The 22,882-nt window shown below is 37.7% G+C and overlaps 1 protein-coding gene across 8 annotated transcripts in view; it reads left to right on the top strand.

Moving 5' to 3' along the window:
- The window catches only part of LOC105478732 (AT-rich interaction domain 1B), a 447,840-nt gene that overhangs the window by 252,381 nt on the left and 172,577 nt on the right, over window positions 1–22,882 (top strand). For 5 of the 8 annotated variants that reach the window (XM_071096638.1, XM_071096641.1, XM_071096640.1 and 2 more), the window contains exon 5: window positions 12,212–12,253. The exons of the other annotated variants lie outside the window; for them this stretch is intronic. In XM_071096638.1, the coding sequence (XP_070952739.1) occupies window positions 12,212–12,253 (42 nt within the window). The remainder of the gene's footprint in view (window positions 1–12,211; window positions 12,254–22,882) is intronic. 8 annotated transcript variants of the gene reach the window in all.

Consider the following 22,882-nt stretch of genomic DNA (forward strand, 5'->3'; position numbering starts at 1 on the left):
CAGCGTTGGCAACAGAGTGAGATTCTGTTAAAAAAAGAAAGGAAAAAGAAAGAAAACAATATTTAGCTTTTCATCCTTGAGACTACATTTCGTGCTTTTTGCTACCAAGTAGAAAGGAACTTCATGGTGTAATTCTGGACATTTCTGAGCTGTAAGAAAAAGGTACGGTGATGAAATGTTAAGTGCCATGCTTCAGATCTGAAGGTTGTGTAATAATTTTCATGCCTGCGCTTGTACAGACGACGTCACCATTGGCTGCAGTTCTGATTTTAAGTTGATTTGCCGGTTTTCATGTTAAAGGTGACATTTTTGTGCAGTTGTATGAAATAACAAAGAAATTTAGTAGATAAATGATCCCTTACTCCAAAGCAAAAAATCTCAAAAACTTTGGCCTCCTCCATAAGAAAATTGTAGCAATTCCCAAATCATGCAGAAATGTCTAGAAATTATCAAATGTAAAATTTAACTCTGTATTCTAGAACACTTTATCAAAACAAAAAGATGCGTTACACAGTGGAAACTAAAGGAATTTTAAGATGAGAAACTATGGGATATTGTTTTAATTCATGTCTGAATATTTGGACAAGATGAAAGTTTTCTGAGCATTGTGGATGGATTACTATGTTGAGAAATGCCTAACAATGATGCGTAAGGCAGAACAGTATTCTAGTAGGACGGTAGAACATTCCTGTTACCTTAAGGAGTTCCCCTCTATCTTTATAGTTAGTTCCTCCCTGTTACACCCAAGCCCTGGCTGCCACAGATCTGTGTTCTTTCCGTGTAGATTGGCCTTTTCCAGAATGTCATATGAATGGAATCATATAGTGGGTGGCCTCTTGAGTCAGGCTTCATTTACTTAGCACAGTGCGTTTGAGAGTCATCCATGTCCTTGTTTGTGTCAGTAAAGTCAATTCCTTTTCATTTGTGAGTCGTTTTCCATTGTTTGGATATGATCATAGTTTTGTTTATCCACTCATCAGTTGAAGGGTATTTGGATTGTTTTCAGTTTTTGTCAACTATGATGAAAGCCTCCCTAAACACTCTCATAAAGGCTTTCATGTGAATATATTTTCATTGCTTTTGAGTGAATACCTAGAAGTAGAGGATTGCTGGATCATATAGCAGACTGCATTTACCTTTGTAAGAAACTGCCAACTTCTCCAAAGTGGCTGTAATATTGTGCTGGTATATATATATATTTCAGCTGGAATATATATATATATATATATATATATATATTTTTTTTTTTTTTTTTTAGGTGGAGTCTCGCTCTGTTGCCCAGGTTGGAGTGCAGTGGTGCAATTTTGACTCACTGCAACCTCTGCCTCCTGAGTTCAAGCGATTCTCCTGCCTCGGCCTCCTGAGTAGCTGGGATTACAGGCACCCACCACCATGCCTGGCTAATTTTTATATTTTTAGTAGAGACAGGGTTTCACCATGTTGGCCAGGCTGGTCTCAAACTCCTGACCTAGGGTGATCCACCTACCTCAGCCTCCCCAAGTGCTGGGATTACAGGCATGAGCCACTGCGCCTGGCCTGTTTTTAAAAATCAGATCTCCTATGTTTTTATCATGGAAAGAGACAAATCACTTATATTTTCTTTTTCCAAGCAATACTGCTGTCTGTGGTGGAGCCAAAAGACTCCTCCTCTTTTCCATGTTCAGGTAGTTTATTCTTTGGGAGAGCACTGTAATCGTGTGTCAATCGTATTTTAAAGTGACTTTATTATTTAATGTCAAGATGTACCCTTGATATGAAGTAGTTTTATTTAATAAAGCAGCTACAGATCAAGAGCACTTGGTCTAGAGGAGCACGCTGACAAGTGGCGGCGCCTGCCTTCTTCTTGGGGCCAGTCTTCGTCTCAGAGCTGTCTAGCTTTCAGGTTTCTCTTCATTGCTTCCAGTCTCACCTAAGCCTCATGAATCCTCAGAAACCTGTTTCCTAGGTGCGCAGAGAATCATCGCATTTGTATGCATCTGTAATTTGTGCGCATTTGTAATCATCTCTGTGACTTTTTTTGTGCTAAAAGACCCTTTTTATTTTTGAAATGGTTGGGGGAGGGGTTCTCACTGTTTTGCCCCCGCTGGTCTCGAACTCCTGAGCTCTAGCAATTGTCCTGCCTTGGTCTCTTTATTAGCTGGGATTACAGATGCATGCCACTGCGCCTGGCTATTAGAAGATACACTTTTTAAAGAGGCGAAGGGGAGCAGAGTGGAATAGTGGTATTGTGACAGTTACCTGTAAAACTTCGAACTCCTCTTCCTAAATTTACCTCTTACAGAATGTCCTGTATTAGGTAGCCTGAGTTTCCTTCCCATGTAATGCATACATGGTTATTATTATTGCTTTTAGCAGATAAGGCTGTATTAAGCAGTTTATGTGAGAGAAGAAAGGGAGATGACGTGATTGGTGGGGAGCCAGTTTAGTTAAGATTCTTTGGACAAATAGGACTTTTGAGAAATCTGAAAAGAATTTAAAAAAAAAAGGTGTCTGTCTTCCCTAGAGTCTTTTTTTCTTAGCTTCGAACTTATTAGTTTACCTAATTAAATAGATTCTTCAAAATAAGTTTCCAGAATTCATTTTAAGGTAAAAGATAAAACTATGTGGTTAAATTTCAGTATACCTAATCTTACATTCTTTGTTTCTTTTATTGAATTGCCTTTCCATTCCAATTTGATAATCAGAATAGTACTATACTACTTAATTTGAACTTTGAAAGATTTTAAATACGCACTGTGATAAATGTCTTTGATTGTAACCACTATTTCAGTGTTTGAAACCCCCATCTGTTTTGATAGAAGTGTTTTAGGATAAGAAAGAATCTCTTCTGTTAGTTTTTTGACATTTGGACCCAAGTGACAGGGACGTTTGGACAGGGAACAGGGCAGCAGAAAGAAAACCAGTGACACACAATCAAGATGAGATGTATGCACAGGCATTTGCTGGCTGTAATAGAAGTTTAATTTGTTGTTCTAAAACTGTATTTGTTTTTCAAGCACCTTTTCATTCTCATCTAATCAATAAAGTCATCTTTGTTGCACCTTGTTTTCTTTGACACCATAGTTAACTTTTACATTCCTTTATCTTGGGGATGGTCACAGCCTGTGTGTCCACAGTATGTCTTCTACATAGTGACTTTGTAACAACCTTCATTTTGCTTTTCTAACGTCAATGGTGGGGTGGGACTGGGAGAGGGATTTAAGTATGATCAAATAGTACCTTAGCCACATTTTTATCTTTTAGTATTTTAGTTGATTTATCCAGGTATTTTTTAAATGTAATATTTTCTTTTTTATGAAATGTCAAAATTAGGAAAAGGGTTTATTTGTTGTCTTACATTTTTAGAGAATCTAAACTTACCAAGCTGTGGCATAATACATTGGCTTCATAAACTACGTGTGTGTGTGTGTGTGTGTGTGTGTGTGTGTGTAAATGGTTGGGTAAATTGGGAATTATTGCTTAAAGAAGATGGCATTGAATTATGACCAAATCATATCACATAATGCAAAATAAATATTTAGAATATGACTAAATATTATTTCACTTTTTTAAAGTTTATTAACTACCGTTTACTTAGTGCTCAAATATTTTTAACAGTCCTTCACTGCCTGGACACCCATCATTTTTATTTTCCTTCATCAAACGTTTTAGAATTTAGGAATAAGTATATAAAGTGTTAAGAAGAAATAGTTATTAATTTGAATTATACAGAAAAATCAATCATGTAGAAATAACAATGTAATGAATAAGTATTAGTGTTTTCTAATTTAATAAGATATAGTTTACAGAAAGATCTAAAGGGAATGCATTGCTTTTATTGAAAATACGACCTGTTTTCAAAATGTTTGTTTAGAAATCTAGATGTTTTATATGTACACGTGTGTTGCACTGGAAAGGCCAAATGAGATAATGAATAGATAACTATATTTTGGTCTATATTGTTCATGATTCCATAGCCATGTTTTTTGATAAATGCTAGAAGTATGGAAATGATAAACTTTGATACATGTGATTTCCTTAGGTATAGCATTCTTAATGCCCACAAATCTACAAATAATGTCATCATGTAACTGACAGGGTTACACTATTCCACTCTCTCAAGAAAATTATTTATGGGAAAAGTATGGTACTGTGACCCACGTAAGCCTTCTGAGTGCCACTATTCTTCTGTAGAATTTGGGCCTGTCAGTGTCCTTTACAATCATGCCCTATAGCATAGGCAGATATTCTTACCATCCACTGCATTATGGTCACCCAACCTAAATTGGAAAGCTCAAAATTACTTTTTAAAAGTGTTTGGAAGGACTATGAACTGCATATATTTTTATAAAATATTTACTGTAGTCTAACTGGAGTCATTTGTTGATATGATTCAAGTCTAAAAATCATTACCTCTTAACTCAGGATGGATAGAAAAGATCTATCTTTGAGCAACATACATACTTATTTTATTGCTATCAGTTTATAAGAACTAACCCTTTTTAAGGAATTTAAGGTCTGCTCTTGGCTAGAGAGAAATGCGTCAAATGCATATATATATATTCAATATAGCAAAATTGGTTTTTGGTTTGATTTTTAGTAACAGTCATATGTAATGCAAGAGTGTATCACCAACCACATGGTACATATGACTTCTACTTACATAGTTATATTAGGTAGAGCATATTTTAAACCTTGTTATATCCCCACCTGTGTCATAATGAGCTGTGTCAAATTTGGGTTCATACACATATATTTTTATTGTTTTGTTATAGTCTTTAGCGCATTCATTCATATACATTTATTCAACAAATATTTAGCGAGCTCATACTCTGTGTCTGGCACGCTTCTAGGTAAGAGACACACAACAGTGAATGAGCGAGCCTGCTCTTGTGAAGTTGACATTTCAGTAAAGGGAGAAAGATGATACACGAATGAATAAACAAGAACATCTCAGGTGATTATACAAAAGAAGGAGAAGGATTCTCTTGAGGAGTGATTGGTATGACAGGACTGGCCATAGGATGATCTGGTAGCACAGTAACTCAGGAGGAGGGAGCAGCCAGTGCAAAGGCCCTCAGGTGAACAGTGGCCATGTGGAGGAAAAGAAGGCAAGCCAGTGCAGCGGGAACATTGTGAAGAGCAGCGGGTGGCAGGACCGAGGACTGGCAAGGCAGGCAGGAGCCATGTGGTTTAGCTTCTTGTGGACCATGGTAAGCAAATCGGCTTAATTTTATGATCTTGGAAGACTTCGAAGGTTTCAAGGAGGGAGTGGAGATTGAAGAAGCACTTGGCTGCATGGATGCTTTCAGAACTTCCTTTAGTGTCATGGTGTTCTTGCCTGGAACTCTGCCTGTAAATCCATGGTACCTAGAGTTCCTTTATTTAAAGTTGTACAGTGCATCAGTTAGCTTTTGTGGTAGTGCTCAGAACAGCCAGCATTTATGTAGCTCACGGTTCTACAGTTTGACAGTTTGGGCCGGGCTCAGCCGGGTAGTTCTGGTTTGTACTGGGCTTGTTCCTTCTATTTCAGTCAGCCACTGACCAGCTAAGTGGCTCTGCCTCTCGGGCTCTTGGACTGACTGGCTGTTGGCTTGACTGGCTCTTAGCTAAGGCAATGTGGTAACAGGACCATGTGTTACCAAGCTAGTCTAGGCTTGTTCATGTGGTGGTTGGTTGAGTTTCAAGAGAATGATTAGAATTGCCTCTTGAGTCCTAGACTTGGAAGTGGCACAGCATGATTGCTGCAGCAGCAATCTCTTGACCCAGGTAAGTCATAAATCCTGTCCAGAGTGAGGGGTAAAGAATTAGACTCCACCTTGGATGGAAGAGGCTATAACACTACATTGCATAGTAGTGGCTGTTTTTGCACACTCAAGGTCTCTGTGTCTCTAAGTGATACCAAGAGTTCAAGACTGGTTCATACCAGGTGTCCTCATTGCTTTGTAAATCCTATGTGGAGGTGTCCTCACTGAGTTAGAGAACATAATTGGAAATAAGGGTGTGACCATAGGGCTGACTGACTTTGCTTTAAATTTAACAGCCTTGGATAGAAAGACACACCAGCATCCTAGTGCAGGAGATAATGTGAGCATATCACTTGTGGTGAAAAGTGTAATTATAATACATCACACTGTCTTGAAATCGTGTCTTACAGTATTAAGTTTAACAAATGCTTTTGGATGGCATAGATGTGTTTTTCATTGTTACCAATATTTATTGGATCCCTATATAGAGACAAGATTTTAGTTCATTTCCAATACATTCAGAGGACAGCCGCCGTACTCAGCAGCACGAGGCAGCCTTGTGTGTTCTTCCCATTGCCGGCCAACCGTGCACTGAGTGATTTCAGCAAGCCGTGTCCTTGAGCTGTCATGTGGTCTGTCATGCTAATGAGGAGAACGAGGAGAATTAATAAGTAAAAGAGGAATGCTGGCAGTGGCTTATGGTTTTTTCCTTTTTTTTTTTCTTAAGAGTTCTGCGTTTTTAATGGATTAAAATCCCAAAAAGTTAATAAAATAATAATAAATAAAAACATGGAACAACTTCTTTGCTTCATAAAATTAAAACTTTGGAACCCAAATGCTTCTCCTGCAGTTTAAATTATCATAAATCCTGGAACATAGTTTTGGAGAGCAGTTTATTTATTAGTGACTACTTTTCCTTAATGTAGGTAAAAGTATGATTAATGGAATAGGTTGTACTTGGTGTATTGGACTTGTTGGCCCAATCAAGGCAGATACAGCAAACATTGTAAGTAGAGTATTTTTATTCCCTGGACGCCAATATAGGCAAAAATTATTTTTTCCAAGGGCGTCTAAATTCTTGGTAATATCCTTGCAGATAAATGTTATTGTGACTGGAAATTCAATCAATTTCTTGTTGATTGTTACTAGCCTCCTCCCCTTGCCCTTATTCCCCTTTGGGTGGAACAGCTCACTTGAGTAATTTTGCCTTTCCTATCCTTGCCTTGGAATTGGAGGCAAAATCTATATCATTTTAATGTTTAATTATGGTAAAGATATGATATCTATAATCACTAGAAAAAATAATGGAATATTCTTCATCACAGTTATTCAGATGGAAAACTAAAATTGAGTCACCCCCTCCTCTTGTTATTTCACAATAAATTACAGTTTGATCAAATATTTAAATGTAAAAAAATAAAATCAAATATATTAAAAGAAAACAAATGAAATTTTTTTTTTTTTGTGATGGCGACTCACTCTGTTGCCTAGACTGGAGTGCAATGGTGCGATCTTGCAGCAACCTCCACCTCCCTCGTTCTAGCAGTTCTCCTGCCTCAGCCTCAGCCTCCCAGGTAGCTGGGACTACCTGCATGCGCCACCACGCCCGGCTAATTTTTGTATCTTTAATAGAGACAGGGTTTCACCATGTTGGCCAGGCTGGTCTTGAACTCTTGACCTCAGGTGATCCTCCCACCTCAGCCTCCCAAAGTGCTAGGATTACAGCTGTAAGCCACCACGCCTGGCCCAAAATGAATATTTTTTAAAATACCTCAATGAGGAAGACATTTTCCAGCATGGCACAAACTCTAGAAACTTGGGGAAAACAAATGGATACATTTGAATATTTAAAATGTCAAATTTCTTGTTTTTGATTTCTTTACATTGAACACAGTTATGAGCATTTTCCCATGTTACAAAATATCTCTTAAAACCTGAATTTTTCATGATTATTAATGCTCTATCAGGTGAATATACCATACTTTAACCATCTCCCATATTTGTACATTTTTTTCTAATGTTATTTTAAATAATGTAGTGCACATGCTTAATATATAAACGGTAGATCACAAACTGTAACCTTAAGATAGCTCTTTCTAGTGGCGTGATTGCTGGATAAATGGGCATGAGTATGTTTGAGGATGTTGATATGTAGTGGAAGACTGTTTTCTGGGCAGGCTGTTCTTAGCTGCTGGCCCACCGTAGATGTTGAAGAACCTAGGTGTACGCATAAACCTGGACCACTGTATTTTTAATTTTTGCCACCTTGAAAGATAAGATGTTTATTCACATTTCTATGATTATTAATTGACATGGAACAATGGATAATGTTATTGACTTTTTTTTAACTAATTACTTTTAATTGAATAAGAAGCACATGTAGTTGTTGGGGAAAGTTCTTACACTGATGTGTTTCTTCCATTTCTGTCCAAAAACGTTCTAAGTACATCAAGTATATGACTCACCCCCACCTTTTTAAAAAAAACTGATGGTAGCTTACTGTGCACACCCTTTCCATTCTTCTTACTTAATAGACTATCCTGGAAATCTTTTCTTATCTGCACACGGATTTACCTCAATCTTTGTAATTGAAGCATAGTCTTCTATGTTCGGCTATACACTAATTTACTATAAACTTAACTCCCTTGGCAATGAAAATTTCGTTATGTTCACTTTTCACTGTTACAAACAACTCCAGTAAACATCGTTTTAAATCTTTATTTTTATACTTCAGGATCAGTGGAATTGTTGGGGTTAATACGTAATCGTATACATGTGCATTTTGATTGATACTGCCAATTGTATTTTATTCCAGTATATATTTTCATCAGCAGTGCAAGGCTATGATTTGAATAATTACCCAAACCTGTGTATATGTTGTAATTATCACGATGTTTAATCTTTAGTACAATATGACTTTATTTGTATTCCTTTAGTTATGAGTACGGTTCGTTACACATTGTTATAAATGGGCATTATTTCTCACTTTAGTTCCTCTTTTTGTGACAGTGATACTGATTTTAGAACTATCTAAGAAAAATAAATTGCAGCATAGTTTTGGCATTGCTTTATTTTAATGATAATGCTGCTAGAATTAGTATACTCTGTTTTCAATGAGTGCTTTACATTATGAACATAAAAAGGACTTTGAAAGTGAAAGAGAAAGGAAAGTACAGCCAGTTTTACTTCCAAATTCATGAATTCTCGTTTTCCCAATTTTCTTACTGGAATGATTGGAAATTAAGGTGATTTGTGTTATTTTTGGTGGAGGGGGGCGTAGGGTAATTGGGAAAGAGATGTCAATTGAAGGTTTTTGTGCTTTAGGAGAGTGAGGACTGTAAATGGCTTAGCTGCTGCTGAACTTTACAGATTGAACTTTCACAAAGCTCTTAGAGGTTCTCTACAAATGGAATCCTTTTAGGCACTTGTGTTATAAAATGTTGATTGTAACATTTGAAATAAGTGTGAGTTAATGGAAAGGGCCTTGTCTTTGGCTTTAGGAAGTTTCTACTTTGTTGTCTTAAACCTGCCCCTTCACACCTCTGTACTTCAGGAATCCTTAAAAAGTTCTCTCTCCCATTGAAGTGAAACATGGGTCTCATCAGAGTATTCAAATTTGTCTCTGCATTTGTTACAGCATCTGTGTGGAGGAGGAGAACGTTGGCTATTATGTCCTGATTTTACATTTGATTAAACCTGTGACTTTTTTTCTTACTGCTAATTTTAAGTCTCCCCACATCAAAGTTTAAAAAGAAAAATGACACCATGAATAATCTTATCTTTTCATTTCTGAATTAGAATTTGTTTTTGACTGTGTAATGGATACTTAAATACATTTCACTCAGTTATACCTAAGCTAAACTCATCACTTTGATTTTCTTATGACGTTAAGCACAAAACATTGCACTTAATAAATATCTGGAAAGTGTGTATTATGAATGAGTGATGGTTTTTTTGAGATTAGAGCAGATAAATGCAGATTATAGGCAAAGAATTGATATTTTAACATCAATGCTGTATCTTCCCAGTACAGTATCCAGTCTTTTCCATTGAGAATTTACCAGAGTTTTTCAGTTGTATGTTCTTGTTTTAATCAGATTAGCACAGATCTACTTCTAGTTTATGAATAAGAATGATAGGTGATTTTGGCTTATGAAATATAGTTATTGACTTTTTTGTTGTTGTTGTTCAAATTTATGACAAAAGGAACAAAAAAAGCTTAGCTGATTTCGGCCGGTAACTTTTATGACTACTACCTGGAAATCAAGTGTGAAAGTTGAAATACTCCTTTGCTCCCACTAGAGGGGGATTCCTTCCAACTTAGGTAAAAATGCTCTTTAGACCCAATGTGAAAACCTTGTATGACATTGATATTCCCTTTGTATTAAATTGAGGATAATCTCATGTTTTTAAAATCAGCTGATTTTCTGTAGTTGCTGATATTAAAATCTTACAGAAACAGAGGATGTAAAGGCTACTTGAACTAGGGTACATATGTATTTAAACAACAGTGCTTTTGAACAAAACAAATACTTTTGTAGAGTTGCTATAATTAAATTTTTTAAAGGTATATTAAGAGTTTCAAAACAACTCCGCCAGCCCTGCTGGAGATAGAATCTGGGGTGAAGGGTGCCCTGGTGAGATCTGGCTCCCTCCTCCCACCCCCAAGGTCTGTCACTGTCTCTGTCTGCTGAAATAGCCACAGGGAGAGTTCTAAATTTTCACACGAAAGCTTTGACTTGCTCTCACCTCAAGTTGTCAAATATATTAAAGCCTTATCTTTAAATACAGCTCTATTTGCTATTGAATTTTCTTGTTACATTGACTTATTATAATATGATAAAATATGCAGAACTCACACTCTGAAGATTTTTTTTTTTTTTTGCAAAGTTAAACTGTAATATATTTTTAAAATAATTCTATGTGTGTTAAAAATAGCACATCAAGGGTGAGGTATGCAGATATGATCTATATGTGTACTTCACAAGCAAATGTCGTATGATGTTCACAATATTTAAGATTCAGCAAATTTCCTGTTTGCACCTTTCCTTTAAAGTCTCCAATGTTGATTAGAGGTTTTAATTTTAAAAATGGTTGAGGTTAGTAATCTAGCATTGTGAAAGTCAGGGCTTGGGAAATTCAAACATGTAATCTTTTTTCCTTTTCTTAAATGAAAAGTAGATAATAAGGCCTTGTTTCTAAACCTAACAGCGTTGAAAATTAAACTGTAAACAGAAATGCTGTCGGTGAAACTTAAAATGATTTTTTCTGCTTTAATTGATCCAACATTTCAGTCTTTAGCCTAAAATCATATTTGGTATCAGCAACATATGGTTTTCTATGAAAACGAGGCTGCTCATCTCCATCCCTAATGGTAGTATCTTTCTTTTGCTTTCTGCACCAGCCTCTGTCAGTGCCAGGGGATGGTCAGTGAGCCTGGCTTTCAGTGAAGCAGTTGGAGAAGACAATTTGCTTCCTTGTTTCTTTTTTTGAGCCTTTTACTTTCATACTGGATGAAAGTCTTATTGTCATGGTCTTCCTTTCTATATTTTCTTTCCGCAAGGGAAGAATCCAATTTTGTTTTATAGCAGGATACATTAGATAGGCCTATATGCCTTCTACTTAAACACCTGCCACACGTGCCTAATTTTAAAAGGTTTAAAGCTGACAGTGAAGCCTGTTGCAGTCTCATACTGCCCGCCCACCCAGTCTTCCTCTTTAAAAATACTCAGATGTGTTCTGTTGCCTTCTTTCCTTGTTCTTTTGCATTGTGTATTGGTACTTTGCAATAGTCAAAGTTAAAAGCTTTACACACTACACTGAATAATTTTGTTTAAAAAACAGTAATTATCAATACACGTCTTGTTCCTCGCAGGTTTTTAAAATTCATGTTAATGAGCTCTGTCTTCTAATGCATGAGACTGACAGGCAGTCTTGAAGTTTTGCCATCATTTCACAACTTGTTGCTTAGACTCTGCCTGCCTTTTCCAGAGTATTGCTTTCAGGAGCTCTTGCTCTGCAACATTCCAGAGACCCAGCGCTGCCCACTCTGATCTGAGCAGGACAAGAATCTACTGGTAGCACATATGCATAGTGAGGTTGCTCCACAAAAGGCAGCTTCCCCTCACTGTCTGTCAGTAAAAGATCAAAAGGCATATGCATCATGTGATTGAGGTGAGAAGGATGATTCTACTCACTTCCTGGATTGTTTTTGAGGAACTTCAACCAGTACGTCCACATGATGGCAGATGGATTCGTTTGATAGGAGCTCCCGCCGTCTTATAAAACTGAAACCCAGACGGTGACTGGGATTTCAACCCAGCTCTGGAAGATACTCACAGATCTCTCTTTCTTGACAACTGACAAATTGAATGCCAGTTTTCTCAGAACTCTCCATTCTAGGCCATGCCTGTGTCTGGTTTCTGTGGCTAGACTCAAAGAGGTTTTTGATAGTGCCTAAATTATGTTTTTCCTTATGATTTCAGGTTGAAGTCTTGGCCTCGGAGGATACAGCCTTTGGACTCAAGGTGTGTAGTCTGATGTAGTTCCTTGTAGAGGTTTTGTCAGTTCCTCCTAGGTGGATCTTGAAGGCTCAACAAGAGAGGACTTACTTTTTTTTTAATCAAAGTACTGAGGTTTAAAAATCTTCACAAGTTTAAGATTTATCTTATTGTGATTAAGATTAGACTGTGGTAGTGTTTTCGTTACCTTCTTTGTTGTGGAGAATATGAGAAACAGTGCAGGAAAATAAGAGTTTCGTTTAGTAGTAATTCACTTTTAAATTTCAATTCAGCATAGCACAAGATTTACTTAAATTTTGCCCCAGTTTAGGGGCACTGAATTGTAAGATGTTATCAGAGTGCTGTATTTAGTTCAGAGCTCCAGTGTTATTCATTGATTTATAAACATCCCTGCTTCAGACAGAACCCCTACAGTCCAGTTACAACCAGATTGAAAACCTAGCTCCTTCCCATGAGGACCTCATGACCAGTTGACAGATCTAAGCCTATAAGCAGATAAATCATCCCACAGGGTGGCTGTATCCATGCAAGAAACATGCCAGAGGCTGCGAGTCAGGTGGAGTGGAGAGTGGCAAGGCTTTCTAGGAGGTGGATCCCTGGGCTGAGTTTTGAGGGCTTGGGTTATATTGAGGCAAGAAAGGAGGGCAGGAGAAATGAGAGCTATTTTCAGGTAGAACAGCCACCATGAAAAATATCAGAGGAAGCTAAAAATAGTTAAGTTCTGCCCGTGTAGCAAGATCTGAGACTGGACAGGTTAAAGATATTTTTCTCCTGTAGAAAATGGTAAACTATTAAAAGATTTTAAGCCAGGTAGTGGTCAGATTTGCAATTCAGACAGATGACTTTGGCCACTTTTTGGAGGATGGATTAAACCAGAGACCAGTCAAAAGCAATTGAATAAACCCGGTAAAAGCAAACACAGGCCTGAGCTGGCATAGTAGAAGGAGTATCAGAGGGAAGAGGACTGGGACCTCAGTATGCAGGGTCTGGTGCCTGCTGGGGTGTGCAGAGTAGGAAAAGACAGGAGACCAAGATGAGTCCAGGGACTGTATGGTGTCACTCTGAGATAGAGAACACAAGAGGAAGAATTACAGATTTTTAAAAATTACAATCTTCCAGACCTGAATTGTCGATCAGATTACTTACCTTTTGTACATATTTGTTGATGCTTTTTAAATTTGTTAAATTTTGAGTAAATTGGGAGACACTTATTAGAGAACTCTGATTCCATTTTCTTATAGAGGTGTAGAAGTATAGGGTAGGTGCCATCAGTTACTTTGGAAGTCAGTTTGGGAGAATAGGAAGGTTGGTAGAAACTGTAACAGAACACCAGGTATTGGTGACGACCCTCACGTGACTCTTCCATGTGTTACATCTTTGGCTTGAAACCAAATTGGATTATTTATGTATTTTTTCTTTTTACCATTTTTCATCCTATGTGCTTGACATTTTAAAAGCCCAGTCTACCAGTTGTGCAGTAATGACAGGTAAGATGACACTGTAATACTACCAAAAGCAAAATTTCTGAGGTTACAAATGTAGCAAGATTTTACTTCCTTAAATATATATGAAGAAAATTAAATTAATACTTTACAAATACTTGATAAAACGCAAGTTTATAACCCTAATACATTTTTTGTTTCTGTATTTGCCAAAAATTACTAAAAGAAATTATTATTATTATTATTATTTTTATTTTTTTATTTTTATTTTTTTTTTTTTTTGAGACGGAGTCTCGCTCTGTTGCCCAGGCTGGAGTGCAGTGGCGCGATCTTGGCTCACTGCAAGCTCCGCCTCCCGGGTTTACGCCATTCTCCTGCCTCAGCCTCCCGAGTAGCTGGGACTACAGGCGCCCGCCACCTCGCCCGGCTAGTTTTTTGTATTTTTTAGTAGAGACGGGGTTTCACCGTGTTAGCCAGGATGGCCTCGATCTCCTGCCCTCATGATCCGCCCGTCTCGGCCTCCCAAAGTGCTGGGATTACAGGCTTGAGCCACCGCGCCCGGCCAAAAGAAATTATTAATTCTAAATAGAACCTAACTCAGTGTTATTTACAGTATTTAACATGTGGTTGTCTTGTGAATTTTTCAGTTTTTATTTAATGCCCAGCATGCATGTGGAATATTCACTGCATTTTTAATAAACCTGTAGGGTCAGTTCTTATGAGCTCATTTTCATAATCCTTCATACTTACTGAATATGCAGCAATATTATAGAAGATTAGTGTAGCCAGCAGCCCTCATAGTCCGTCCTGCTGTGTGAAGGCTCCGCGTTTGTTCTGTGGCCAACCTAACAGATTCCTTTTGTAGCTTTAACTTTTTTTTTTGAGACTGGGTCTCACTCTGTTGCCCAGGCTAGAGTGCAGCGGCATGATCATGGCTCATCACAGCCCCAACCTCCCAGGCTCAAGCAGTGCTCCCGCTGGCCATGTGCCAGCATGCCTGGCTAATTTTTTATAAAAATTTGGGTCTAACTATGTTGCCCAGGCTGGTCTTGAACTCCTCACCTCAAGTGATCCCTGGTCTTGGACTCCCAAAGAGTAGTGTTGGGATTACAGGTGTTAGCCACGGCTTCTGATCTCATAGCATTAAATTTAATATGTTGAAACAACAGTGAAAATTTTTTTCAACAATCCAGTGACTTTCACAATAAGAGATGCTTTTAGCTTTTGCTGATCTATACCAAAGTGTTTATACATCTAATTAAAAATGGGAAATTTGACATTTTACTGCTTCATTATCTGGAATTCGGCAAGTATATTTTTGAATTACAAAAATTACCTTATTTCTTTTTCTTTTCTTTTTTTTTTTTTTGAGACGGAGTCTCGCTTTGTCGCCAGGCTGGAGTGCAGTGGCGTGATCTCAGCTCACTGCAACCTCCACCTTCCGGGTTCATGCAATTCTCCTGCCTCAGCCTCCTGAGTAGCTGGGACTACAGGCGTGTGCCACTACGCCCACCTAATTTTTGAATTCTTAGTAGACACGGGATTTCACCATGTTGGCCAGGATAGTCTCCATCTCTTGACCTCATGATCCGCCCGCCTCAGCCTCGCAAAGTGCTGGGATCACAGGCGTGAGCCACTGTGCCCGGCCAAAATTACCTTGTTTCATGAAGGTCTAGGTATTCAGCATTGGTCAGGTTTTTAAACACATTCACAGTTGGTATTTCTTCCTGTTTTTATAACACTGGGAAAGGTAACTCAAGTGTCTGAGTCACTGTGGTAACACATGCTACCCTCTTGGCAAATGCACAGAGCACTTCAGAGCCTACTGGATGGAGTGTGTGTCCCATGTGTGTCGCCGCTCCTTTTAGTGATGATCTTTAATGAGCCTTTATCTTTCTGTACTTTTTTTCTACTACTTCTTTATACTTGTATGCTTTGCCTTCTCTTAAGCAGAATTAAATTTACAAGCTTAATATTGACTTAGCACAAATTTGTCAGTCTTACTGGAAAATGAGTGTACACGTTGGGACCCAGCAGTGCGAACGACTTATTTTTGTATGTGCGTGTGGTGAAACTACAACCCAGGGCAACCAGTGTGTGGTCCTACAAAACTGTCATGACTATTAGGGTTGATTCGAGAGTAACTTTTTCATCTAGTCAAATGGCAAGTATCTGTGTTCTCCTACTTCTTACATCTTAATTTTGCACAAATAGAGATTCATTGTTTTGTTAGGCTTATCTCATTTAAAGGTAACTTAGAATTTGAAATGCTGAAACTGTTTCACAGTATAGTAAACAAGCACTTCTGCTGTTTTCCAGTGGTGTTAGTTTTTTTCCTCTGAATTTAAGTAACTTTTATTTTCTTGAGTTTGTTTCTATACAGGTATAATTAAGATAATTATTTTTAAATTATATCTATTTATAATGGAACAAGAATTTGAGGTGAATAGAAGTGCTTCAAAATAAAAAATGGGTGAATATATGCCTTTATTGGTAAAGTTCTGCAAACTGTAGACCACTATTCTTATTTTCAGCTTTGATCATGATTTGAATATATTATACAGCTTATAATTCTATAGAAAAATAAATCAGAAGTCCCAGCAGCCACCAACATGGGTTGGTTCTTTTTATAGGATCACTGTGCCGTGTATATCATTAATGAACTAACTAAAGCTGCTGGTGATAATGGGATGATATATCAGCTAAGCATTTATATGTGTACATATGTGATTATATTACTAAATATAGGGAAAAGACTAAAACATTGACTTGTTGCTTATGGATTCTAACATATAGTAGTATAGAAAATTATAGTAAGGGGTGTAAACAAGAAAGGAGTATGTAAATTAGCCCGGAGTCATTAAAGCAACATGTAAACATAACTTATTAATAAACTTCTTAATAAATTTCTTAGGAAATCTTATTAATCTAATAAGTTACTTCAAAATTTCATGACTGTGAATGTTTTTCGTGTTTTGATTAGGTAGCTAAGTCCAGAATTAGAGAAAAGCACGTTTTTATTTAATCCACTCTCATATGAGATGTGGACACTGTTGTTATCCCCAGTATTAGGTGAGGAAACAGGAACTCAGAGTTTAGAACTTGCTCAAGTTCACACAACCGATCAATAACAGAACTGGGATTTGCATCAACAAGGTCAGCCCCAGCACCTTGTCTGTTTTCTGAATGTCCTGAGAACTGATGGAACTGATAGGGGGTACCCTGTACCTGCCTCTCACTCTTTACTCCCCATCTTCTTAGCCACCGTCACCTCTGCCCCACTCAACTCCTCTTACTAAGGTCCCTAATGACACACCCAAATCTAGCAGAGCAGTCCACTGCTTGCCCTGTGCCTGCCTCCTTGTGCGTTTGACCTAATGGACTTCTTCCTTGGCACACACTCTTCCTGTGGCTTCCTCAGCAGTGTTTTGTTGATTCGCCTCCTACAGGTCTGGCCTCAATTTCTCAGACTCGTCTTCCTCTTCACAGACAGGCAGTAATGCATTTGTTCAGGGCTTCATCCTAGATTCTCCTCTCTGCTACATAATATCACTAACACCCCACGTTACATCTTCCCCTCCTCCTCCAGGGTATATTCTTAAATATCCTGCCGAATGAGTGAATTATGCATAAAGCTATGACAAAGATGAAAACATGTATCTCTTGTTCAATACAGTGTATTTCCTAGGGTAAATTCTTAGTGCTTGCCTAGTTGACAATAACGTAATTTGGTTATCAAAATAATTTTTAAAGACTTTTCCCTTTGAAAGATGGAGGGACAGAAATATGTATTACCAGTTTATTCATTTGCTATACCTGTCTTCCAGTTTTAAATGGACATCAAAATCCAGAAAATCAAAAATATTTTGATAGGGTGTTTTGGCTGGCATGTTCTTTTGGAGAAGAAAACTCTGAATTTTATGACTCTTAATAATATTTGATATAAACTATTAAAAATACACATGGAGAGGTCAGTTGAAAATGAATTACGAGGATAATCAAGGGGAAGCATATCAAAAAGAATGAGAAAAAGAAAAACGATGCAATTTACGCTATCATTGGGCCCCACAAGATCACAGGAGCCCTCCACTCCTTTTCTCTTGAGACAGAGTCTCACTGTGTCACCCAGCCTGGAGTACAGTAGCATGATCTCCGCTCATTGCAGCCTCCACCTTCCAGATTCAAGTGATTCTCCTGCCTCAGCCTCCTGAGTAGCTGGGATTACAGGCCTGCGCCACGACGCCCAGCTAAGTTTTTTGTATTTTTAGTAGAGATGGGTTTTTACCATGTTGGCCAGGCTGGTCTCGAACTCCTGACCTCGAGTGATCTGCCCGCCTCAGCCTCCCAAAATGCTGGGATTACAGGCATGAGCCACCGCACTAAGGCTACACTTAACTTTAATCCTCTTTGCTGATAATTTTTAATATTTGTTTTAGGCACCTAAAATTTATTACTATAAAAGAGAAAGGTCTAAGCTAAAGTATCTGAATATAAGATGTTAAAGTAAATCCTAGACTTGTATTACTTTTTACCTGTATTTTGGTTGATTAGATATCTTAGAGAAAAATAACATCAGCATTCAAACTGGTCTTCCAACCCCTAACTAACATAGTCCCTTAAATATCCCATGCCCTTTGCTGCCCTTAGCTTCCCTCCAGCCTAATCTCCACCTTGCCTTTCCCCTAAAATGCTTACTCTTCCTCTTTCTGCATTTCAAAATCCTGCTTTCCCTCCAGGCTCCATTCTAACCTCTCTCTTCTATGATTTGTCTCAGCATTGGAGCCTTCTGAGTGCCATCCTCAGAGCTCAACAGTTCTCACTGCCTTTAGGACTCATTTGGAATTTCTCAGCTACCAACTTGTTTTTGTGTTCTTTTGTATTTGGGAGACAGCATGATATGGCCTAGCCCAATTCCGTTATGTGGCATTTTCCCCCGTAATATGGTAAGCTTAGAAAATCCATTTTTTTCATCTTTTTATATCCATATTGACTTTCACATGGTAAACAGTGAGTAAGTACTGATGATTTTCTGAGTTTTACTGATAGTGTTAACAATTATCATTGCTAAGAGCATAAAATGTGTGATATTAACATGTCCCTACTGTGTTCTTCTCTATTCTGGGATTTCTTTGCCGATTCTCCCGTTATCTGGGCTAATATGTGAGCTTGGCATTTCCTATTTAAGCTCTGTAATGCCCACCTGAAGGAAGACATATTCATTGTTAATGTTTGTTAAAGCTATTGAGTGAGTATGGCTGGCATCAGAAACTAGTTGGTTCCTTTTAACCTGGCTTATCTTAAATATGTTCATTAATCAAGTTCTGCAGTTATATTCATTCATATCATTCTACTTCTTTCCACTGCTTTCCATTCAAACAAATAGCTATGGGATATACATGTTATTTGTCAAGTACTAGGGATGCAGTGGTAAGAATAGTAAGTCCTTGCTTCCACAGATCTTACATTGTAGACACAACTTTTGGAATGATCTGATGTCAGGGAACAATCCAAGAAGAGATGCAAACTTTGGATATAATTGTATGCTTTTCTGGTGTTTAATTGTCTTAATTGAATCTATTTATTGTATTCTACAAAATGGAATGTCATTCCAGTTTGACTTAAGGAAATTGAAGGATTAGTCACCCGTAAATATAATTTCAAATAGAATAAAAGTGGAAAAATTTATTTTGTCATTTTAAAATAAGGTATTTTCAATTGTGGAAAATACATAGCCTGGGAATCATATTTGGCAGTGACTTAAATCAAATTTGAGCTGCTTTCTGTCTTTTGACGTCTGATCATTATGAAAATATCTATATTTCACTTCCCTCATATAAAAACAAAATGATGCAGTCTATAACTATAGGATTTATCATACTGGCTAAGGAGGAAACAGAAAAAAATACAATGGCAGCCCATGTCTGAATGGGTCTCCTGGCTCAATAACCAAATAATGACCCTTAGGAAAAAGCGGGAGGTTCACTTGTAGCTTCTTTTTCTGATCCGCCTAACTTAGAGGGCTCCCGTTTGAAGTGTGTTAAAAGTCCATTTGTTTTTAGTCGTTTCTGACTCTGTGTCTTTTGTTACATTTTTCCAGCTTTAATCATTTCTCATTGCTCATTTTGGTTCTGTAGAGGTGTGCTATCCAGTGCGGCAGTCACCAGCCATGTGTGGCTATTTAAAGTATTTAAAGCTAAATCAAAGTCAAATAGCATTTCTTCAGTTGCACCGGCCACATCTCAACAATTACATGTTGCTGGTGGCTGCCACACTGCCATAGTGCATAGAGAGAGCCGTCCATCTTAACAATGAGTTCTGTTGCCTGAGCTGGTCTAGAAAATACAGGTTCCAAGTATGTATATACAGACAGCTTTTAGCATAACACATTTCACAATTAGAACAGTCATTTAAAAAATTGATTTAAAAACTAGGGATTTGAAAAGATAGGAGAAAACAGAAGGAATTTGCTGTTTGGGTAAAGTGCTATAAAGCAGAGGGGATGTTCTGCTTAGGAAAGAAATAGAAACTGTTATAAAGTTGACAAGTTTCATTAGATCTTGAGAATAGAAAAGTTTTAAACAGGGTCATGAAATTTGGCATCCTTCTAGAGTGACATTTATAAGGGGTCATTAATTCATTGATTTGCCTAAGATGTGTCCCCAGGCTACCAATATATTATTTTGGATTTAGAATGTTTAATTTTGCATTGTAAGATTCTACCCAATAAAATAGTTCTTTCTTTTATGAGTGTAACCACATGAAAACATATACTAATCTTCTGTTTAAAAACATTTAGCATATATATATATATATATTTGGAGACAGTCTCTCGCTCTGTCGCCCAGGCTGGAGTACAGTGGCGCGATCGATCTTGGCTCACTACAAGCTCCACCCTTAGTGGGACGTGTTTTCTAGTGAATTTACTTGGCTAACTCTCTGAGTGAGGATGACTTTAACTTAGGTGGAAGTATATTTAAGATAACCAATGTCATTGAAACAAAACTAGCAAACAGTTTTTTTGAACTCATAATCGTATGAACTTATATTACTTTTCATAATATGATTTATTTTTACATTTTAATCTTTTTTATTTAATTAAAATCTATTCAAAACCTTGAGAGCAGTAGAGGACCAAGTTTATTCCATACTGTTTCAATATTGACTCAAAATTAAAATTATAGAATACATACTGTTAAAGCAAAAAATTTACTATTTCCTCTAAAAGAAAGATTCAAGGGGGTGTGGGGAGAGGAATCGGCAGTGTTTCTCTAGGACCTCAAGGATCTTAAGTTCTCCCGGATGTGGGAATCCAGGAATCCATATTGAGCTCTTCTCTTCTTTTGTTAGAAAATTTCCCAGCCTCTGCTTCTGCCATCTGCTGGTAGTTCAAACAGTTACATGTTTGAGTTTAAAACAAATTTGCTTTATTTTTATTTGGAAACGATTTTGGGGAAATACTTTATGTATATTTACTGTAATATTTTGATGCAGTTTTCTTTGTTAGGTTTAATTATCTTTTGAAGGGATATTTTAGTCTTTTTTTTCAATTCTGTCTTTAGAGGAATACACAAGTCTAAAACTCAGAAAAGACAGAAGACTATGAGGCCAAAGCATATGCAGTGAAGAGGCAGGGTAGAGCCCTGTTAATGAAAGGCCTTTAGTGGCCAATGAGGAGTTACTTGAGAGCTGTTAGCGGTCTCACCTGATGTCTGGCTTTGGATTAAATATGGTATAGGAATTTTTTCCTGCCATTTTACGATTAAGACTACTTGACTGGGAGTTGAACACACCCATATTCTACTGTAAGTCCCATTGTAAGGTTGGAGAATTGATTTCTAGACATCATTAAATTTCTTTCCAGCCCTAAAATTCTGCAGGTCCTTAATGCTAACAGGCCTCCTGTATTCATCCAAAGTGCAACTGTTTTACCATTTATTATTCTTCCATTTCTTCCTGCTGATGTTTCGTAGACTAAGGTATTCTTGTTGTCTTGAGAAAAACAGAATTTTGTCGTTGTGTTGTTGTCCACAAACAAATCCTTTCATTAAGTGAAGCCAGGCAAAAAATTTTAAAAGAAAGATAAAATACAGGATTTTTATTTTCTGCCACCTTTAATCTTCTTTCCTAATTTCCTTTAGAGCTGCCTTGGCCAGTTATTTTTCATCATTTTCTCAAAGAGAAAATGTAACCTAAGATTTTTCCAATTTCTTTTTTTCACAATGAAGAAGGCCGAGGGAGGGAAAGTGACTTATTTTAGTCACTGTCTAGTGGTAAAGCTCAACTAGAAGTTGCTGCTTCCCAGGCCTGTGTACTTCATTAAAAAATTCCAGCAATGTCTGTGTTGTTGTTGTTTTTAAATCAGTCCTCTCAAGTTTAGGAACTCTATATTAGGTTACATCTTACAGAATTGACATTTCACAGCTCAAAAAATGGTGTAATGTTGGCAATTTCATATGGTTCAACCCAATGTACTAGGACTCTAATATCATTTTAGATCAACTTTCAATAGTGAAAATCGGCCGGGTGCGGTGGCTCAAGCCTGTAATGCCAGCACCTTGGGAGGCTGAGACGGGCAGATCACGAGGTCAGGAGATCGAGACCATCCTGGCTAACACGGTGAAACCCCGTCTCTACTAAAAAATACAAAAAACTAGCCAGGCGAGGTGGCGGGTCCCTGTAGTCCCAGCTACTCGGGAGGCTGGAGGCAGGAGAATGGCGTAAACCCCAGAGGCGGAGCTTGCAGTGAGCTGAGATCCGGCCACTGCTCTCCAGCCTGGGCGACAGAGCGAGACTCCATCTCAAAAAAAAAATAGTGAAAACAGTATTTTTCTTTAGAAGTAGTTTATTCCTATTGGAATGGGTGTGAGCACACTCTGTGAAGTACTAGGTGATCACAAGATGTTTGTGGAGGACGTGAGCGTACCCAGTAAGCCACAAAGCCCAGCAAAGAAGGTATGATGTTTCCAGAGTATGTTTTGGCATTATATGCAAAATCAGAAGTAGTGTATTATGATCAAGGGAGTTCTTAGTGTAGTAGGAACTCCATTTCTTCCGGACCAAGTATTCTGTCAGGTGATGGTAGATGGCAGAGTATTTAGATAGATTCATTGACAGCATGGCGGCTGTCCCAAGATCTACTAAGTCCACTGTGCAGAAATGTTTGCCCTGCCCTAGTGGTGGTGAAGATATGGTC

The sequence above is a fragment of the Macaca nemestrina genome, chromosome 5 (genome assembly GCF_043159975.1).
Source record: "Macaca nemestrina isolate mMacNem1 chromosome 5, mMacNem.hap1, whole genome shotgun sequence".
Classification (NCBI taxonomy): Eukaryota; Metazoa; Chordata; class Mammalia; order Primates; family Cercopithecidae; genus Macaca; species Macaca nemestrina.